A 20,492-nucleotide genomic window follows, 5' to 3' on the forward strand; every position below is an offset into this window, starting at 1 on the left:
TGCGGGCTTGTTTGCGTTGGTTCTGTAAAGAACTACAAGGTCGGCACATCATCACATCACAACAGCAATGGGGCATGTGCCGCATACGCAGCGCTATACACAGACTCCGAAACATACGAGGCCTTTTCACCTGACTTCAAATAAAATGTTCATCCAAGTAAACAGTTGGACCTTTGATTTTTGTTATATTTGAGAACATCACAATATTTATACATTAAAAAGGAGATTAACACAATAAAAAAAATTGCCCGCTAATTTGTGCATTATTAATTAATCACAATTAACGCAATAATTTGAAACCATTAGTTATTATTATTATTTTCAGTACAAAAAGTAGGCGTTACTCTGCCTGTTGCTTAAACTGAAACTATTGCTAGTGCTGCTAGTCAATACTAAAAGCAATGGAGAAAATCATGGAAAGCAAAGTTGAGGCCTAGAAACAAACATTTAAGAGGTGCCACGTGTAGATCTATATTTATGAGATGTTTTTCAGCTTTTCATGCCTCTGCATTTAAAATGCTGTCATTTAAAGGTAGCATGGACATTTTTGAGACTGTTTAAGTCTCTAAATACAAAACGCAAAGCCACTGAACGCACATGAAAAGTTAAACCAGGCCCAACTTTGACCACCGATGGTGTACCTTTTAATTCATGGAAGTGCCAACCGTTTGAAAATTGATCTTAAAGGAGAAGTTAACGATTGCAGTTTTTGTCTGGACGGAATTATATGACACCAAGTCTTTCAAATATTGGAATAGACGTGTAAGAGAAAATGGTTGGAGCAAAATTCACAAGATTTTCACCACTTCTGCATTTTGCACCAAGCCTCTTTCAGATGTAGGTGGTGGACATGTGCTAGGAGATAGTAGCAAAGAAAAAAGAGGAAGCCCCTCCCTGCTTGCTCAGTGTGAACACCAAGGGCTTCATGCATGTTCAAGTAGAGTGCATTCTTGAACATGTGTTGCCATGGCCAGTGTGTCTGTAGGTAAAGAGTTATGCACTTGATTTTCTCTGAGCATTTCAGTTTGTTTTGCTTTAGCAAAATAAAAAATAAAAAATATGAGAAATATGAAAGTTTTTGCGCTCTGTTTTGGTTCAGTCCACGTATCGAACTATTATCAAAACATTGAGGCATGGAATTAACCTTAAAAACATAGTACTGTTGCAGTTCTAGTGGAAACATACTTCACACAGTCTAAATGACAGGTGCAAAACACATTGCTTATAAAACAAAATAGTAAGTTTGCATTGAATATACATCATTTCTTAAAGATTTTATGGACTTTGGATGTAGTCTGGTTGCTGTAATTGTTTCTCTCTGCTGCTTGAGCTTTTACTAAGGAAGGCTTTTCACACCACAGTCTTTTCACTACCAAAGATAATCTTTCTGCATTTGCCAAAGTGTTCTACATAACACCAAAATGGTCCAAAAACAACTATTTTCTGAAGAACAAAGTTTATTTTATTGTTGGCCTGGGTGTGTGTTTTGAAGAGCAGATCTTGCTTTTTGTTCAAAATCTTGACATGGTGTTTTATGTTTTTTAAGTGGTGTGACCTCTCACAGACTACAAAGTGTGTGATATGAGAACCACTCGTGAAACAAAACACACATGAAAGTGACTGAATTACTTGTGACTTTTTTATCCCTCATTAAAAGTATCCCATATCTGGTACACACTCAGATCTCACAGTAAAAACATTATCATCTTTGGAGCACCTGTCCTTTCCATTAAGAAGTGGAGAAAAACAACAGTGCTACACAAAAACAGACACACACACACTGAGGCCTTGCTAAGTGAACTGACAACAGCAGGCAAGACTTCAAAAGTTATTCCATAACTCAAATCACTCTCTTGGCAATTGTGATTTTTCCAACCAATCATAGTTTAAGAATGCAGAGAGTAAACATCTCCAGCTGAATGACAAGTTTGTTCTTGATCCCTTCTAAAACTTGACCTCCACAGTCTCTGTGGCGTGCGCTCCACTTAGAAAACAATTTTCTTTTTGATTTAAGACTTGGCTTTAGTTAACCTCTAACAAATCTGTTTCTGTGTTTACTATTATCCCTGGATTCTGTATGTGCCTTACACTGAGCACCTCAGTTAAAAAAATACAACAACTCAACACTAGAGATATATCTCAGTCAAAGGAGACCTGGAACGCCACGTTTGTTGTGTCACAGGGTCATCCCAGACAGCACTCCATCATTCCGTTCCCATTCTGGAAGAACCCATTGGCTTCATTTTATGATTCAATTCAAAATCCTGCTGTACCCTTTCATAGCCATTCACCTCTCCCCTCCATATTTGACCTCTTCCATATCGCTACTTCCACCCAATCTTTCAGATATTCGTCCTTTATCCCCCTCGCTGTGCCCTCCAACTGCCTCAGCACCATGGGGATCAGAGCAACGCAAAGTTCTGGAACTCAAACATTAAGCGTACTGATTCCTTTAAGTCAAATCTCTAGAGTCATTTGTTTAAAACAGCGTTTTGGGTTAAACTGAAACTCTTATCTATTTGTTTCCCCTGTTCTTCAAATGTTTATTTTAAAGTGACAGTGTCACTCAAGACACCCCTGATCTCATCTAATTTCAGTCACTAAAACCTTCATCAGCATCATATGGATGCTTTGGTTTTTTAGGTGTAATTTCCTTGAGGGACGCCTCACACTCCATCTATCTATCCATCCATTCATCCATCTTCTTCTGCTCATCTGAGGGCAGCAGTCTAAGCAAAGATGCCCAGATTTCCGTCTCCTCGGTCACTTCCTCCAGCTCCTCTGGAAGGACTCCAATGCCTCGTTTCAGCTGAGCGGTCCCCTCTTGGCTGGTTTAGAATGGCCCTGGCATCTCAAGTGAGTGTTTCCATTGAGCATTGGACCATCAGAAAGCATGTGGGGTCAAAGGACCAAAGATATAGACATTGGACGCAAAAAAATGTTTGGCACAATTTAACCCTATACAGCCAAGCCCCAGTCAAACTCGGCCTTCACTGACCCCAAAGTAAATTGAATTTGAGGCCCCTGCTCTAAGAGTTGGTCCTAAATCCTGGTTGTTATAGAGCATCAGGAAAGGGCATCCATTATAATTATTAAGAATCAACTGATGTCACAGTGAGATTAGAAGATAAGAATTGCACAAATTTGCTATGAAACACATTTTCTTTCAGTTTGAAAAGCTTCATCCTCATACTTCCCCCTTTTCAGCTTTATTGGAACAAACTTTAACCCCTATCGAGTCAGCTGCCATTTCCTCCATAAATCTAAAGAGGACTTCTATGAAAGGGTTTGACTGGCAGCTATATTTCATATCCCATTTTTCATGTTTTAGAACATTAAAATGTCCCTCAGCAGAAAATTCAGGTTCCTTTATAAGAATTTTGTCAGGATACAAGTGAGAGTGAATTGGAGATAGATAAAGTACAAGGAATTTATTCCATGAACCGTTGTGAAGCTGGTCAAAAGACGAGGAGTCCAAATAATGGGGTACCACTTTTAAACTATTCAAGAAAGTCCCAAAACGTCAAACTTTCTAGTTATCTATATCGATTAGAACATTTTGCTTTTCTTTGATGATTATCCATTTGAATTGAATCACGCGCCTAAATGCTGTGGCAGTACACCGTGTTCATCTATCTCTTTGCTCTGAATGAGATATGTTTTCAGAACAATTTATGTGTACGCTGGGTTCTTTTGGCTTGCAGACCACCCACATTAAAGTTTTGTCCACATCGTTACAGCCACTCGTTGTGATCCATAAAATGTTTATCTTGAGCTGTTCTGTAGTTTTGTTACTTCATGCGAGTTATAACATAAATGTCTGATTTATGGTAGGAAAAACTACAGGTAAAAACGTCAAATCTTCGCAAAAAATGCACGAAGGACACTAAAATGCTAACCTCAGCCTAGAAGTAGGTTTTTATGTTTAACAATCTGCACTACTTCTGTATTTCTTTATTATTTTTATTCTAATCAAACCTTATGAAAGGACACAAAGACAAGAAGTCTGCAGCCAATCTCCTCCTTCCTCTGCGCAGATTTACAACATGTAAGAAAGACAGTTTTGGAGAGCCAGCAGCAAGGTATGTCAGTTTGTGAGAATGGATTATCCATCTGTACTTTGCTAACAATTTTCCAATCATAGTGCATTTGACACTGCCAGAGGAAAAGTGCACACCTAAAGATCAGTGATTGAGGGAAGGCCAAATGCAGTGAGGTTCAAGGGAGCAATATAATGGGTTTCCCAGACTGAGGAGGATAATGCTGAGGATAATTCCACTTTATCAGAGCAACTTGGTTTGGTGCAGTTGAAGTTGCAATAAACAAAAGAATGCAAAGTGTTTGATAAAAATAAAGCTGCATTCTTGTTAAAAGAAAAAAAGTATAATGTTTCCAAATGTAGAAGCATTAATCATGTTGATTTGTTAAAGTTCCTAAGTTAAAAACACCTGTTTGCTTCTCTACTTTATTTTATTTTATTTGTTTATTGTGTATTTCCATTTCTTTTTGCATTTATTTTTATTTTCTTATATATTTTTAAAAAAGTGATCTGGTGCTCACCAGATATTAACTGATGCTCACCAGATACTAACTGGTGCTCACCAGATAATAACTGGTGCTCACCAGATAGTAACTGGTGCTCACCAGATAGTAACTGGTGCTCACCAGATAGTAACTGGTGCTCACCAGAAAGTACCTGGTGCTCACCAGATAGTAACTGATGCTCACCAGATACTAACTGGTGCTCACCAGATAGTAACTGGTGCTCACCAGATAGTAACTGATGCTCACCAGATAGTAACTGGTGCTCACCAGAAAGTAACTGATGCTCACCAGATAGTAACTGGTGCTCACCAGAAAGTAACTGATGCTCACCAGATAGTAACTGGTGCTCACCAGATAGTAACTGGTGCTCACCAGATAATAACTGGTGCTCACCAGATACTAACTGGTGCTCACCAGATACTAACTGGTGCTTACTTTGATGTCCCTATAAGGTCCCTGTATATTTGTAAGCCATAAATTATGTTTAAAGGGGCTCTTAAGAAGTTATTTGTTTATTAAATAAAGAAAAATTTAAAGTAATTGCTGAGTGAAATTAAAGCTATTCTCCAACATGTCATTTTCAGGTTAAAAAAAAGACATTGGGGAAAAATTGTGCATTTTTTTGTTTTGTCAAGATATTAAAAAGAGTTGCCTTGAATTTTCCAAACTAGCCTCTCTAGAGCAGCCTGTAAAATACAAGTTTTAAACATCCTGAAAATATTCCAACTACTTCTGTAATTAAAAAGCTAAGAAGTGGAAAGCTTCACAATGTCACTTTTCATTAACATGCCTTTCAAATGTTTATATCTTTCAGTGGCGTGTCAGAATCAGTGCTGGGTAAATACTTCACTCTGACAGCTGCCACACACCTTTTTTATCCCTAATTTCTCACTCTGATTCCACGGCACTTGTTTGCCAGCTGGTGACATGGGTGGGGGGGTTGACAGGGAAGACAGGGGTGACCACCTTCAAGCCCTCGTCACTCACCAACATGCATAAGCCGCTGCTTAGGAAAAGTCACACGTGCCCAGATCGGGCCGTCCATCACTCCATCTCACAAATACTGTACAAACACACAGACAGGCTCTGCTTGTGCAGGAGAGGGTCACAGATGACCACCCCAGAGCGCCCATCACTTCCCACCGCACGCACACAGGCTGGCCTTTTCCAGGTAGAAGGGGTTTTTCCTCTTTTCAGAGAAACGCCCCGCTGGCCTACTGCCCTTTTGATGTGCATTCTGCCAGCTGGGAAAACAGCTATTCGCTGTGTTTCACCACTAGAGAGGAGATGACGAAGAAGCTGGAGGTCACAAGGCTGTGTCTTTATTTCTCTGTATCTGAAAACACATGTCTTATCTCCAGCTGTTAAGAGAAGAACACTCTTCATTCCCTAATTAAACAGTCCTGTACACAGTATGCAAGAAACATCAAATTCCAGAATGAACTATTCAATGTCTTTGAGGAACTGTGAAGACTCAGAGAACAATCAACTGAGGAACACATCGTAGTGTGTAGGGGTGGCAGTGTGATGGTGTGGGCCAACATTTCCCTCTCAAGAAACAAATGAAATGTCATCTTCTTTAAGATAACTCTTCACCTTTCACTGATTCACATTACAGCCTTCATTATCTGTGTGTAAAGAAAATCAATTCTTATTTGCTTTAAATTACACGACTTTGACAGAGGCGTTACAGGTAAGAAACACATGGAGGGGATTTAGTGTTTGATGAAAGACGGTGGAGGTTGGAGACTAGAAAGTTTGGAAATAACAAAACAAAGCCATTATATTTTTGGGAGTTTTTTCTTACATTTTTTTGTGATGAATTTGTAGACTGTTTCACAAGCTTTATTAAAATAAGGAAAGAAAATGATGTAGAAGCAGAAAGGTGTCTGAAGGTTTGCTTCAAGTTGGTTGCTTGGTTTAATCAGATGGTTGCTTATTTTGGCTGATCATGTGATGGATGGGTCGATTTAGTTGGTTAGGTGGTTTATTTGATTAAGATGTTGGTTGGTTGGTCAGTTAGATAGTTAGTTTGGCTGGTATTTATATTTTTCAGGCCTATGACCATAACAGTCGTAAAGCGTTTTTATGGAAACTGGGGTTATTTTTGCTATTTGTTTAAATACCAAAAATCAGTATTCTAGTTAGAACAACTAAGATCTGTTCCTGCTATACAAATCTTGATGACTGTTAAACTTTTAAATGCTGTTTTTGATTGATTTTCCATAATTTAACAGAAATCCATGTTTCATAGTCCAAAGACATTAATGATGGCAGTTTATGTCAATAAAACATTTAAGATTTTTTTTTTTACTGTGTTAAAAACAAAACACAATATGCACCTCAAAGATGTTTTCCCTTACGAGTTAAAAAAACAGTCACAAAACAAGAAAAAAAATTAAAAAATGCATATAAATCTGAGTAATGTTTTGTGTTATTATTATTTTATTGTTGTTGTAGCTATAACCAAATCAAATTATTGAAAAGGGCGCTTCTCATACTTATACAAAAAATAAAAAATGTAAAGTGAAATATAAACATCAATTCTGCTTTATTGAAGCACATATTGCACGTGCTGGTAATACAATGTTTTTGTTTGTTGGTTTTAGATACTTCTATACATTTCTCTCTCTTTTTTTTTTTTGTTTTAATAAGGAACCAGCATGAACAGTAACTTACATATATTTACAACACAGAGAAGCTTTTTACACTTTAACAAACCACTAAACCGTGTTTATCTCGTTGCAGAAACCCTTCTGAGCTTCGTGGACGACATCTTGTCTGGCGCCAGGTCTCCGTGCGTGATGTTGGGGGACGTTCCCAACCTGCTTTCCTCGTCCATCAGTATGATCATTCGCTGTTTGGAGCCTGACGCCACATACATGTAAGTACGGAGATTCTAGGCGATTTAGCTTTATAAATGCCATAATGCCTCAAAGATTTAAAAAAAATCCCAGTTTCTTATGCTGAAGATTTGTGTTTTGTAATGAATCAGAGTATTTAATTTAGTACGTTGTTTAAGTGATGCAGGAGCTCATTCTGCTTTAGATCAATATCTCACCTCTCGAGATCATAAAGTGTTACGATTCTTCTTAAAATCAATTGGCAGAGCAAACAAAAATTGGAAACAGTTAAAAAAAATGAGTATTAGGACCCTATGCTCCCCAAGAGATTCTCTGATGCTTGGTATAATCAATTATGTTGCAAGTCTGAGCCCTTCCCTTTAGGGCAAAGGAAAATATAAAAATGTGTTGCTGCTTTATTATTTTGCTTTTAATTTATTATAAACATCTAATTCAAAACTTTTGATTTCTACTTGTTATGATTTATTGTATATCCAATGCAGAAATATATATATATATATATATATATATATATATATGGTTTAAAACAAAATGGAAAATATTGAGTTTTTTTTCTGTACTAAAGGTTTTTCAAAATAAAATATAAAACAAACTTATTTTAAGAATTTTTTAGCACATTCTTAAAAGCGGACAACAATTCAGGCTTTTTTAAAGTTTTTGGTTGTCATTTTTTTTTTTAATTTTAGATCTTTAATGTTTCAAAAAATGGTAATTATACAACTTTAATTGGGAACATCCATCCATCCATTTTCTGGACCGCTTCTTCCCTTTCGGGGTCGCGGGGCGCCGGAGCCTATCCCAGCTACTGAAGGGCGAAGGCGGGGTACACCCTGGACAGGTCGCCAGTCTGTCACAGTTAATTGGGAACATGTTGCATAAAAAGATTTCCTTGTTTTTTCTTTTTAAAAATTAAATACTAATTAGTATTTTTTTTAATGTGGGCCTTCATAGCAGCTGCAGCTTAATCTTTTTTGTCATTATTTAAAAGAAATAGCACTCACATTGTTATTATCATTTACCTTATAGTCAATGAGTTTTTAGTTATTCTAAGCAAAAAAACATTGCAATAATCTTTTTAAAAGCCAGGCTGCAGCTTAGGTAAAAGATTGACTTTTATTTAAAAATACAAAACAAAATCCCCTCAAAGAAATAGTCTGAAATCAAAAGTCAATAAAAACATTATTTTTCCTATGTTGCGTCTAAACGCTCTTTTCCCTGACTTTTAATGAAAATGCCCGCAAAGCAAAGAGGTGATGTCGTGATCAAGACCGGATGCCTAAATGCTCTCATAAGCGCGCTCACACTTATCTCACAGAAAGCTCGCCAGAGGGAAAGCCACACACATTTTAGTGGAACATCATGGTGGAGAAGAGGGGGGAAACGAGGGGATGAGGGCTAGAAAGAAAAACAAATAAACTTTATTTGAATTTGAATGAAAAAAAGGAAAATGGAAGATGGAGCATTTAGAGGAAAATACAGCTTTGGGTGCCATTTCAAACCAAATCAAATCAAAGGCTGCCATGAAAGTACACAACATTAAAAGGCACAAAGATATTTTGTCAGTTTTTTACTTTTGATTAAATTATTAAGTAAAAAATATGAATAAAAATGTTTGACTATGAGCAGATTTTTCATGAATTTGTGTCTTTGACCACAGGTGGCTGTAATTTTCTTTTTGGCCACTAGGTGGGGATATGCAATCATTCCAACTGGCGCCTCAAAGGTTTTGTTGCTGTCATTGAATCAGTTTGAGTGTATGCTCTTTGTGTGTGTGTGTAGGTTCCGTCTGTGGGCTGTAGACAATACGGGACGCCGCTCCAGTCCAAGTGAGGTCACCATCAAAACTCCGTGTCCAACTGTGGATGATGTCAAAGCACAAGGTGCAGAAAGACTCACACAAAGTCTGAGTTTTTTTTCTTCTTTGAATAGTCCTGCAGGCAAAATGTAATACACAAAATAAAAAATAATAATGACCTGACATTCGGCCACATTCATTCATCATGGTTGTTTTGAATCGCCGTTGGATGATAGAGTCAGTCGCTGAGTTCCTAAACGTGTACGAAGAATTCCTTTACAGGACAGACGTTTACCGTTTCTGTTTCAAAACCTCACAAAATAGATGTCAGATGAGTTCATGGAGTGAGTCATAAAATCAGAGGCAGATAGTTTTCCTCTGTGCAACAGGACTGTTTATGGACACCATACAATACAACTCCACAAGGATACTGACCATAAAAGGATATCATGTAGAAAAGAAAAGTTGAAATCTCTGGTTCCCTTCAGCATCAGAGCTCTCAAAGTATCCCGCTGATCTGAATCAACCGTCACAAAAATGCTCCACTCAGTGGAGTGTGTTGGGTTTGTGTTATTTCTAATGTCTGGAAATATATGAACGGTGTTAAATAGAATACTTCCAGTGTACTGAACTGACTTTATTATCCAGAAAAACGGAGAGACGTTCCTGACCTGATGGTCCGTGAAAAGCTCATCGACATTTTCCGGCTAAAAGATTCTCTCGCCTCTTATTTGAGGATGATTTATTCTATGTAAAATAGTTCTTATACCAAGATATGCACGTAAAAATTGCATCTGTGTTAGTCATTTAAAAGTGGGAACACAGTATTAAAAAAAAAAAAAAAAGAGGAAAGAACGGGTTTAATAACATAAAAATGAAGACTTGAATGGTGGAAAATCCATTTGCAGGACCAAAGTAAAAAATCCTGTCAGTTTTGCTTTGAGTTGGATTAAAAAGTAAGAATGAAAAATAAAGTTCAAATAAATGTGTTTCTGTTGTCTTTAACATGTTTTTTCAGGCATTTTTCAGATTTTTTTAACCTTTATTTAACCATGGGGTCCATCTGAGATTTAAAATCTTTTTTCCAGAGGAGCCCTGGACAGAATCAACAAAGATACAATGAATGTTAAACAATATTATACCATGGTCTGGGTGAATACTCGATTCTGATTGGCTGCTGGGTGTGCATTAAAAACTGATAATGCACAGTAATAACGCACACCTAAAAAAGAAGTTCCTGTCACACAGACCAAACGTTCGATATCACTGCGCAGGCTTCTTTAAAACACATTTTTACTTCATCGTCTGGACAAAACAAGCAGTAATGGATGAACTTTCTCTCTGAACTGATGTTTTATTCAACTTATTGTAGCGACCAGCATTTATATTCCTCTGCTTTTGTAAGGTAAATTAATATTGACAAATTGGTTATTCTCCTTCTAATAAAACACCACTCGACATGAAAGGTGTAGTCTTCTGTTTCACCACAAGAGGGAGTTTCTCATTTTAGAGCAGCTCAGAAGAACGAACCTGCCGTGAAATGAAACACAGACAGAAGCTGAATATGTTCTAGCTGCTCACTGAAGGATTAACGTCAGAAAAAGAAGAAAAATATCCTAATTTGTCCGGGTCTTTCTTTCAAAACAGCGACACTTTACCGCTGCAGCTGAGGTCTGTAACGGCTTCAGGCTTCATGCCGTGTTCCATGTCACCGTGACAACAAACCGCATCACGGATGATCAAATAGTCCGCTTTGTGTGAAAAAATGAGCTAAACCAAAGAAATAACAAGAATAAAGTACTAAATATTGATTAAATGTTTATTTATTTTGTAAAGACCATGGTATAAGAGGGATAATACCCTCCGAAGAGTGCATTATGAGAAATTAACGCACTTCACGGAGGCAAACCGTGAAGTGGAGGCCTAAACCGTCCTCCGCTTCGCGTCGGACGGTTTAGGCCTCCGCGTCGTGCGTTAATTTCTCATAACGCACACTTCGTCGGGTATTATCCCTTACTTAACAGAGTTACAAAACTGATTCAAATTAGATATAAATTAGTTAAACCGTGTACAATTTAAAGAAGCAGTCTCAAGTGCTGTAATCTAGATTTAAAAGCGTTCATAGAGATACATTGTTGCTTCTCCCTATCGGTCCCAACCTCAACTTTGAGACAAATTTTTAATGAACCACCTTCGCTCTTTGCAGAAACTAAAAACAACTTAATAATGAAAAGACCCCTGGGAACACTTAAAATAGATTAAAAGATGACAATCTCATTTAGCGAATTGATGAATTAAAATGTAAATGTTTTAGTTTATAACCTTTTCTCCTTTTTTTCCATGACCCTAGTAGCCACTTCCTTGAGGAGACTCTTGAAGTCATTGTTTTATGCTCAAAATGCAATGAATATAACAATAGTTCAACATATATTCAGTATTTTATTTAAATCTCAAACTGAAACCTTCACACCCATCACTCACCCTGAACGTGTGGAGCTGATTGCAGAAAAAAGCTCTGTTTTAATTGTAGAAGAAGCGGTCATAAACAAAGGAAATATTGTGACCTAAAAAAGGTTCAGTAGAACTTTTCTTGCAGTACTGACAATAATTAATCTCTTCTGACTTTTACCCACAGACCTGCAAACTCTCACTCAGCACGTTTAAAATCCTCCCTAAGATAAAAATGTTGATACAGAAATGACTTTGGCAGGAGTTTTTCCACTTTAGTTTATTTATTTTCTCCCTTTTTTTTCATTTCTACCTGTGAGATTCTGAAATATAAATGCTCATACTGTGGGGCAGAAAGGTATTTATTTACCCACCAATTGTGCAAGTTCTCCCACTTAAAAAGATGTTTTCATCATAGATATACCTCAACTATTAGAGACAAAACCTGAAAAAAATTCAGAAAATCACATTGTCTGATTTTTAAAGAATTGAATTTCCAATTATGGTGGAAAATAAGTATTTTTTAATAACAAAATATTTTGTTTTATACCCTTTGTTAGGAATGACAGCATTCAAACATTTTCTATAATTCTTGACAAGGTTTTTACAAACTGTTGCTGGTGTTTTGGCCAATTCCTCCATGCAGATCTCCCCTAGAGCAGTGATGTTTTGGGGCTGTCGCTAGGCAACACAGACTTTTAACTCCCTCCTAAGATGTTTTTATAGAAAAGGAAATACTACATAGTACAACATAGATTATGCTGCTCAACAAATTGAAGGTACACTGCAGAATTAAGAAAGCAGAAAGTTAGATCTTAGCTGCCTACAAAACTAGGATAAAACCTTTGGACCTTTAGGAAAAATGAATCAAAAATGAAGCTCCAAGCTCCATCCTTTATTTGGACTCATCAGCTAGTATGGATTACCAATAGATAATAAGTCTCGTATTTATTTACTCTGTGCACATTTTTGTTAATTAACACTGATTAATGGGAAGTAGCTAGATGGATGTTTTGTGTGGTAAAATTTCTTGTAAACATGGATCTCTCATGGGAGCGTGTGTACTTACAAGTCCAAAAGGCCCCATCTTAAATTTGACCTCTCAGTTTTTCATCTTTCAGAAATTGCAGACAAGATTTACAACTTGTTCAACGGCTACACCAGTGGGAAGGAGCAGCAGACAGCTTACAACACTCTGATGGATTTGGGGGCGCCCACCCTCCACCGCGTACTTTACCACTACAACCAACGCTACGAGAGCTTTGGGGAGTTCACCTGGAGATGTGAGGACGAGCTGGGACCAAGGTACAATTCACCTTGTGTTTTGCTTTTTTTTTAATCTTTATTTTGAAATGAACTTTTGCAGAAAGGGAGACCATAAAAATCATAAAAATTGATTTGTATGTTCACGTATAAAAATTACAGATTGATCTCGAACTTTTTTTTTTTTTTTAATCAGAGATAAAGCTTTTTCTGTCTTGCGTTTTGTTTTATTTAAAAAAAATGTGCTTTTCTGATTAATTCCAACTTTGTCCACTGTTATCCCACGAGGGTAAAATCTGATTTGTTTGTTGCCCTTTCATCAAAAATGTGCACACTGTTCCACTGTAATGTGATTAAATATTACATATTTAAGCATTGCACCAAACAAACATTAGATTTGATCAAATTAAATAAAGTTTTTTTACAGGGTAACTCTTAAAAGCTTTAAAACAGCACATTTTGGCTCTTAGGATTCACAATTCTCTTATCAATATTAAAACATTGAACTAATCTTTCTAATATTTTTTTCATTATTGTAATTTTTTCGTAGATGATTGCCTTTATTTAAAAGGTCTATTTTATTAATTGATAAAATTGTAATGCTTAATTTGTTCTGTAATTTCCAAAACGGGCTGGCTGCATGATGGTGCAGTGGTTGGCACTCTCGCCCGATAGGAAGAGGCCCTGGTTCAAATCCTGGCTGTACTTTTACCAACAGCATCTGAGATTTAGCTCCATGATCCCCAAAACAAAATAGCAAGTTTAAAAAATAAATGGATTTTCTAAAATGTGTTTATGATATAAGAGGCATTAGTGTGTAGGAATTAGCCCCATCTAGTGGTATAATTTGTAAATTGCAACCAACTGCTTTTACTTCTTGCACATTAAAGATTATTTAAAACTATTATTAGAGAAACAAAGTTTTCCTGTAAAAATATCGTTTTGGAGAAATGTTTCCTCTTTTTCCTAGTAAAGAACCCTTTAACAACCTATAAAGACAAAATCAGAAAAGCGGCACTAGTAATAGCCTACTCACAATCAATGTTTTAAACATGTGTTTTCTAGTAGTGCTCCACCGTTTGGTTGAGCAGGCAGTTTATGGGTTAAAAACAAACCCCAAGCATGCCCTGGATTTGTCAAAACTGCATGAACCAGAGTCGTCTTTCCGCGGTGCACAGAGGATAGACGATCCGCGGTCTTTCGAAGCGTCCACTGATTCATTTATTTGTGTTTTAGTGAAAGCCATTCAGGCCAATTGGAAAACAGCGAGTCGCACCTCCAGTGATGTGGTGGCGCCCCACCCCCACCCCCAATCTAAAATGCAGATTTTGTATAACTGTAGTTTAATGTTTCCTAAACAGAGCCACATGTCGGATATAAAATATGCTCATAAACAGCATCCACTGGCGCGGGCTTCCATTCCGACAGGTGAAAATGATTAGCCAAGGCTCCCTTTATTTCCTTGTGTCCCCCCCACCCCTCCTCCGTCTCTGGGTTTGCCCCCTCCCTGAATGAAAAGGTTGTTTTTTTTTAATAGGGACCGAGCTGAAAATAGTTGATGTAATTGGGGGAGTTGCTTCTGAAGTGTTCCATTAAAATACACTTAGATTAACAACACCCCAATTTAGTTAAAGGGAAGGGAGGGGGTACTGTTAGTAAAAGCACCTCGGAGCTGGAAACAGTGAAGTGCATTTGAGGTGAGGCCTGGCAACCAGGAAGAGGAAGAATAAACATGTTTTGTTTAGTGGAATCACTAAGTGAATGAGAGATTAACCCTTTAACACCGGAGCTCCAGTGTTAATGTTCTTGATTTACTGTAATTTTTTAATTGTTAACAAAATCAATTTAATTCCAGTAGATTCAGAAGGAGAAAAGTGGTGTGAGCCACTTTTCTCCTTCAGAATCTACTGGAATTATGTTTATCATATTAAAAAAATGACAGTATGTTAAAAATGTTGTGTGTAAGTCTCACAGACGAAACTTCAGGTGTTACAGCAGGGGTATCAAACTCAGTCGCACAAGGGGCCAAAATCCAGAACACACCTCAGGTCACGGCCGAACAGGATAATCATTTACTGAGCACTTTAAAACAACATTTTTAAAACCTTAAGTTTTTAACAATAATTATGAACTAGACATATAGCATTAGATGCGTTAATGCTAGTGTGAATGGTGTAAGCTTAATGAGGCCGCTGAAGATGCTAATGAAGATAGCTGAAGATGCTGAAATTGATAGCTAAAAGCGCTGAAGCTGATAGCTGAAATCACTGAAGCTAATAGCTGAAGCTGATAACAAGCTAAAATATTAGCTAAATGCCAAATTAGCAAAAAAAACCTTAGGTTAGCCAAAACAGCTAGCATGTAGCAGAAATATTAGCTAAACTCTAAAAGAGAATAAACCAATCTTAGTAAATGCCAAAATACTCCAAAAAGCTAATAGAATGCCAATTTTTAAAACTTTATAGCCTTAATTTTTTAACATAACTATAATTAATAAAAAGGCAGTATTATTATTCCAGAATAAAGGAGCTTAAATCTTAAATAGCTTTCAATATTTTAATCTCCATAAACATATATTTTGTCAGGATTTTACGGGTTAGAAAGAAGTGCAATATAACATCGGGCCATTAATAAGAATAAAATAAAATGATCTGGAGGGCCGAATAAAATTACCAGGAGGGCCAGATCCGGCCCCCGGGCCGTGACTTTGACACGTGCGTTAAAGGGTTAACAGGCTCAGACTGTCTCTGACTTTATTCGACCTCTGAGTAAAGAACCCCAAGGAAACAAACAGTTTTTCTGCAGCCAGATCAAAAATACTCCTGATATCATTTTTAGCAAAGCAAAAGTAGCGGCTGGCTCCTCAGGCGTCCAGTGTTGACGTTGGCCCGGTTCTTCTCTGAAGATCAGCATGGATCATCGTCATTCAACTGAACCAAAGCTGGCTCGAAAGTCAAGACAATACAAACCTACTCCAGCCTGGGCTTATCATGGAAAGAATCAGGATAAAGACTTTCTATTTTTAATCCAATTGGAATGCTCAGCTAAAGTTTTATTTTTTTTTATTTTTATTTTTTTTTATTGTTGTGAGTTTTTGTTTCAACAAGCAAACGCCTTACTCCTCACATCATTTTTCATTTTTCTTACTCTTTCCAAAAGTCTCATGTGAGTTATCAGTCTGTTTTTAGTAGTTTTCCACTTTGTTTGCAATAGACTAATAAAAGATCGATCTGTTTTTTTCTTTAATTCCAACAAAGCTAAGTATTTCTTCTGTTCTGACTTCCACTACTGGTCATCTAAGTTTTAATTTTTCCCAGAAAAGTTTTCCCAATCATTATAAATCAGGTTTAAACATATCTATACATGACTTTAAATGTAAACCAATTCATCCATCCATTTGAAAAACCCGCTGAATCCCTGTTAGGATCAGGATACTGCCGGTTCTTAGCACTGATACTGTTGGATACACCCTGGACAGGTTGTCAGCCTGTCGCAGCGCCACAAAATCATGTCACACTAGGAACAATTTGTAATCCTCAATTATCCCACGAAGCATGTTTTTGGAAGAGTTCCAGGAGGAAATCCTCACATGTTGGAGGTGTGTACCTCCAACAAACCCACTCCCCATTGGTGAGTGTGGTTGCCATAGAAATCTTGACTCAGACCAATACAGACCACTCACTGCTTTCTGACGTTGTCTGGTTCCAACATGGCGATGTGCGTATCACCAAAAAATGGCGACTGAATTGACTTCATTTCGTTGGAACCAGAAATAAGCCACTTCATATTGGTGACATCAAGCACACTCAGTCCAGTTCTTTTATACATTCAATGGTCCAAACACAGGAGGAAGTGATAACAGACATTTATCAGTTAAATAAATATATGAGGGATGAGGATGCCCAATATCCAATACAAAAGCCCACCATCTGCTCCTGACCTTCACTGCAGATCACAGTGACATCTGCAGACATTACGATCCACAGAAACTGCTGTCTTCATCCGTCAGTCTGTCTATTAATCAAAAGCTGATCCTTGATGCACTCCCACCTCCACCTTGAAATTCTCTGTAACAGCACCATGCATCTGAATCCATGTACCATGTAGTATTGCGTGTGTTTGGCTCCTTCTGCGATGGAATACGTGTCTCCTATCTGAGCAGCACATCTTTACAAACAACGAGGGCAAAATAAACTGGGACTTTTATTAACAAAAGATAGATAACAAAAGCTCATCTCAGCCTTCTTTTGCTCGGTGTAAATGTTTCTGCCAAGTAAACAAGCAAAGCAGCAAATTAAGCTTAATCTCTCATTTTTGTTTTTTTTACAAACAAATCAAATCTCCCTGACAAGACTTTTGGATGCTCAGGACCTTTCTGTTCCCGAGTTGAAGCAACATCGCGTGACGTCTTAACTCAAACCATAGTTTCTGTTCGAGGCTCGACACGTCTCCTCCCCGGGCCCAGACCCTGTCATCGCCAGGGGAGTACCCATCATTCCAGTCACACTGCTCCACTGTTGACTTTGAAATGCTAGATGTTTTGGCTGGACTGAAAGAAAATCGTCGATTCTGGCCGGATTGTGGCCTTGGTTTGACTCCATGCCCTTTGATGAAATGAAAAATACTGAATCCTTTTCTGACTTTTTTTTTCTCTCTCCTCTCTTTTCAGTTGACAGTCTGTAATCAGGCGAGTGCTTGTGATAATAAGTGTTGTTATGGTTGGAATTTCTGTCAGGAAGTCATAATCATAATCAGAGAAGAGTGTTTACTTTGCTCTCTGACTTTCTGTAGCTAAGTGAAGGACAAAAAGGCAACACAGCTTAAAGGAGAAATGCCTTCGGTTATTAGTCCAGCATTGATTTATTCATTCTGCGAGTGTGAACAGCACCATATAAATATTTATACACTTGCTAGAAACCCCTACTAAAAATTTCCTCTTGTCTACATGAAGACACATAACTTTGAATGTACCTAATGCTTCTTCTGTGTCACCAGGGGACGTCCAGGGTGCCAATACCACTGCCTTATCTGTAATTGAACGCACTTACATCACACTAAATTACGTTTCAAACAGTTTGCAGGCCTGCATTTGATCAAACTTTGATCCACTACTCTGTATCTTGCAGATATAAATGAGAAACGTTGCTCATAAAGTGGAAACTTCAGTTTAAGGACCGCTGGATGTCTAGGAAATGATCTGTCAGATTCGACATCACAAACACGCCATAAAACAGTCAGTAAACGCCACAAGCCAGAATGCAAGCCAGTAACAGCATTGCAGTGGTTACGTGTTTTTATTTTTTTTTTTATTTCAGACGTCTCAAACTCCATCCTGACTGATAGACATCGGAGTGCTGAGATTTATGGTGACAGTGGCTGCCAGTCAGAATGTTCCTCAGCTTTCCTAAGATATGAAACCTTTTTTATTATTATTATTTATTTAAGCAAAACATTTCCTGATTTTTCTTTAAAAACCACTAAAAACTTGTGGCAGCATAATGAGAGAAAAAATACAACACAAATGACAGCACACGTCACAGTGGATAGGGTTCTATTCTACCCACAATTTCTCTTTTTTAAGACTACTAAATTACATTTGCCGTCTATCTACTCACACTAATAATAATCCGATTCTGAAAATAGTTTGGTAAAATCTCAAAGTACTTTCCGATAAAAAAAAAAAATATGTTTGACATGAATATGATTTATTATTTCTTACCTACTTTTAGCATCCAGAGGGGTAAAGAGTGCACTCCTCCTGCAGGAATAACACGATTGCATTCTTCACTGTTGGGTGGTCTGCTGTATGTTCCCAGAACTAATGTGGAGATGACAAACTGGAGAACCCACCAGCCCCAGTGTCTGTGTTTTGCTAGTGTGTCAGTCGGTTCAAAGCAGAGTAGAAACTGGTGCTTATCAGACAAATCAAAAGTGATTAGAAAATAATTTTAAAAACACTGTAGTAAGGCGGATATGAACTTACCACACTGACCGGAATCCGCAGATCCTTCTCCTGCTTTCACCAAACAAAGGTCAGATTTACATCACACTGAAAATGAGTCCAAACAATGTAAGTGTTGTGATTATCTGCAGATGAGATCACATCACATTTAGCTCACCTACAGTTAAAGACAAGTGTATTATTCCTTAGGAAACATTGGAATATTATCATATTGTCTAAATATGTGTTTCAGAAGTAGTTAAGTCGACCTCTGATCGCAGGTTTGGTTCCCACCCTGCCCTACTTTAATGTTGTTGGCCAAAAGACTGGACCTCACTCTGCTCCTGGTGATTATACTATAGGTTGGCAGAAGTGTTTGAGTGGAGCCATCAGTGTGTGAATTTGTGTGCGCATGAAATTGTGACTGTAAAGCTACGTTCACACTTTGGCAACACAAATTCAAGGGGCAACTTCCAGTGAACAGTCCATGCAAATGCCAACACATTCTAACTCCCTACTCTTCCCATACGGACATTTAGTCACTTTTTGATGTTCTGGGTGTACCTAACTCATTGTTTTTTGACATCCTGGCTGTTCCCATAAAATCACGGGTCCCCAACTTCTGGCCTGTGAGCCAGAACCGGGTCCAGTACTGGGACATGGAGCCCACCGGTACCCTAACCCTAACCAGGTACCGATTTGGGCCTGGTACCGTGTCAGGGCCCAATACCACATCTGGTACCAGTTAAGGTCCAATACTGTGTTGGGTACTGCATCTGGCATTGTGTTTGGTGCCAGGTTAGGGTTTGGGCCTCAAGGACCAGTCCGCGACCGGGTACCACATCCCAAGGATGGCAGACTCTTGATTTTACAAACAGCCAGGGGATGAGAATTTGTTACAAATGGACATTTTGGGCTTCCAAGTTCAAAACTCTCACGTAAACATGTCGCTACACAAGTTTTTATGACCGTTTTTGGACTCTATGTACAAAACGTGTGGCCATTAATTCAAAATTTCCAGTAATTCACAGACGTGCCAACCGTTTGAAACTTGATCATGGAGGAGGAATCAATAACTGAGGTCTATGCCCAGTCAGAATTACAACATCAAGTCTTGCATAAATCGCAAGAGAGCTATGAAAGTACGGAGGGATCTTTGCGCCATAATGTTGTGAACAACATGTTAAGTTTTAAGAATAAAACTTAATGATTTCCAAATGAGAGTATTAAATATAAAAATTTGCTTTCAATATTTTTTATTTTTTATTTTTTTGCTTTCAAAAACTAGGAATCTGCAGCTTTCCTGCACTTAATACGCGTTGCCAACATGAATTTCCATCAGCTTTTGAGCTGGTTGCACGTAAATACGTGCAAATAACATCAACCTTAGCAAGTAACCTTCAAAGTCTGCTATGGAGGACGACAAATACAATTTTTTGCATTTTTAATTTGAAGAATTTTGCTAGAAAATGAACAATGCACCTAACATTGTTTATAGTGACTCTTGATAGCTCCAAAAAAAAGCAATTATTAAAGTCCAAACACCCTTTTGACCATTTTAAATTATATTTTTTGCCTTTTTGTTAATTATAATCAAACTTGTACATTTTGGATTTAAAAGACACTGAATTGGTTT

The 20,492-nt window shown here is 37.7% G+C and overlaps 1 protein-coding gene across 6 annotated transcripts in view; it reads left to right on the forward strand.

Moving 5' to 3' along the window:
* The window catches only part of astn1 (astrotactin 1), a 373,519-nt gene that overhangs the window by 345,497 nt on the left and 7,530 nt on the right, over positions 1 to 20,492 (forward strand). For all 6 annotated transcript variants that reach the window (XM_024273426.2, XM_024273427.2, XM_024273428.2 and 3 more), the window contains 3 exons: positions 7,294 to 7,429; positions 9,189 to 9,289; positions 12,774 to 12,957. In XM_024273426.2, the coding sequence (XP_024129194.1) occupies positions 7,294 to 7,429; positions 9,189 to 9,289; positions 12,774 to 12,957 (421 nt within the window). The remainder of the gene's footprint in view (positions 1 to 7,293; positions 7,430 to 9,188; positions 9,290 to 12,773; positions 12,958 to 20,492) is intronic.

Source organism: Oryzias melastigma, linkage group LG17, assembly GCF_002922805.2.
Source record: "Oryzias melastigma strain HK-1 linkage group LG17, ASM292280v2, whole genome shotgun sequence".
NCBI lineage: Eukaryota > Metazoa > Chordata > Actinopteri > Beloniformes > Adrianichthyidae > Oryzias > Oryzias melastigma.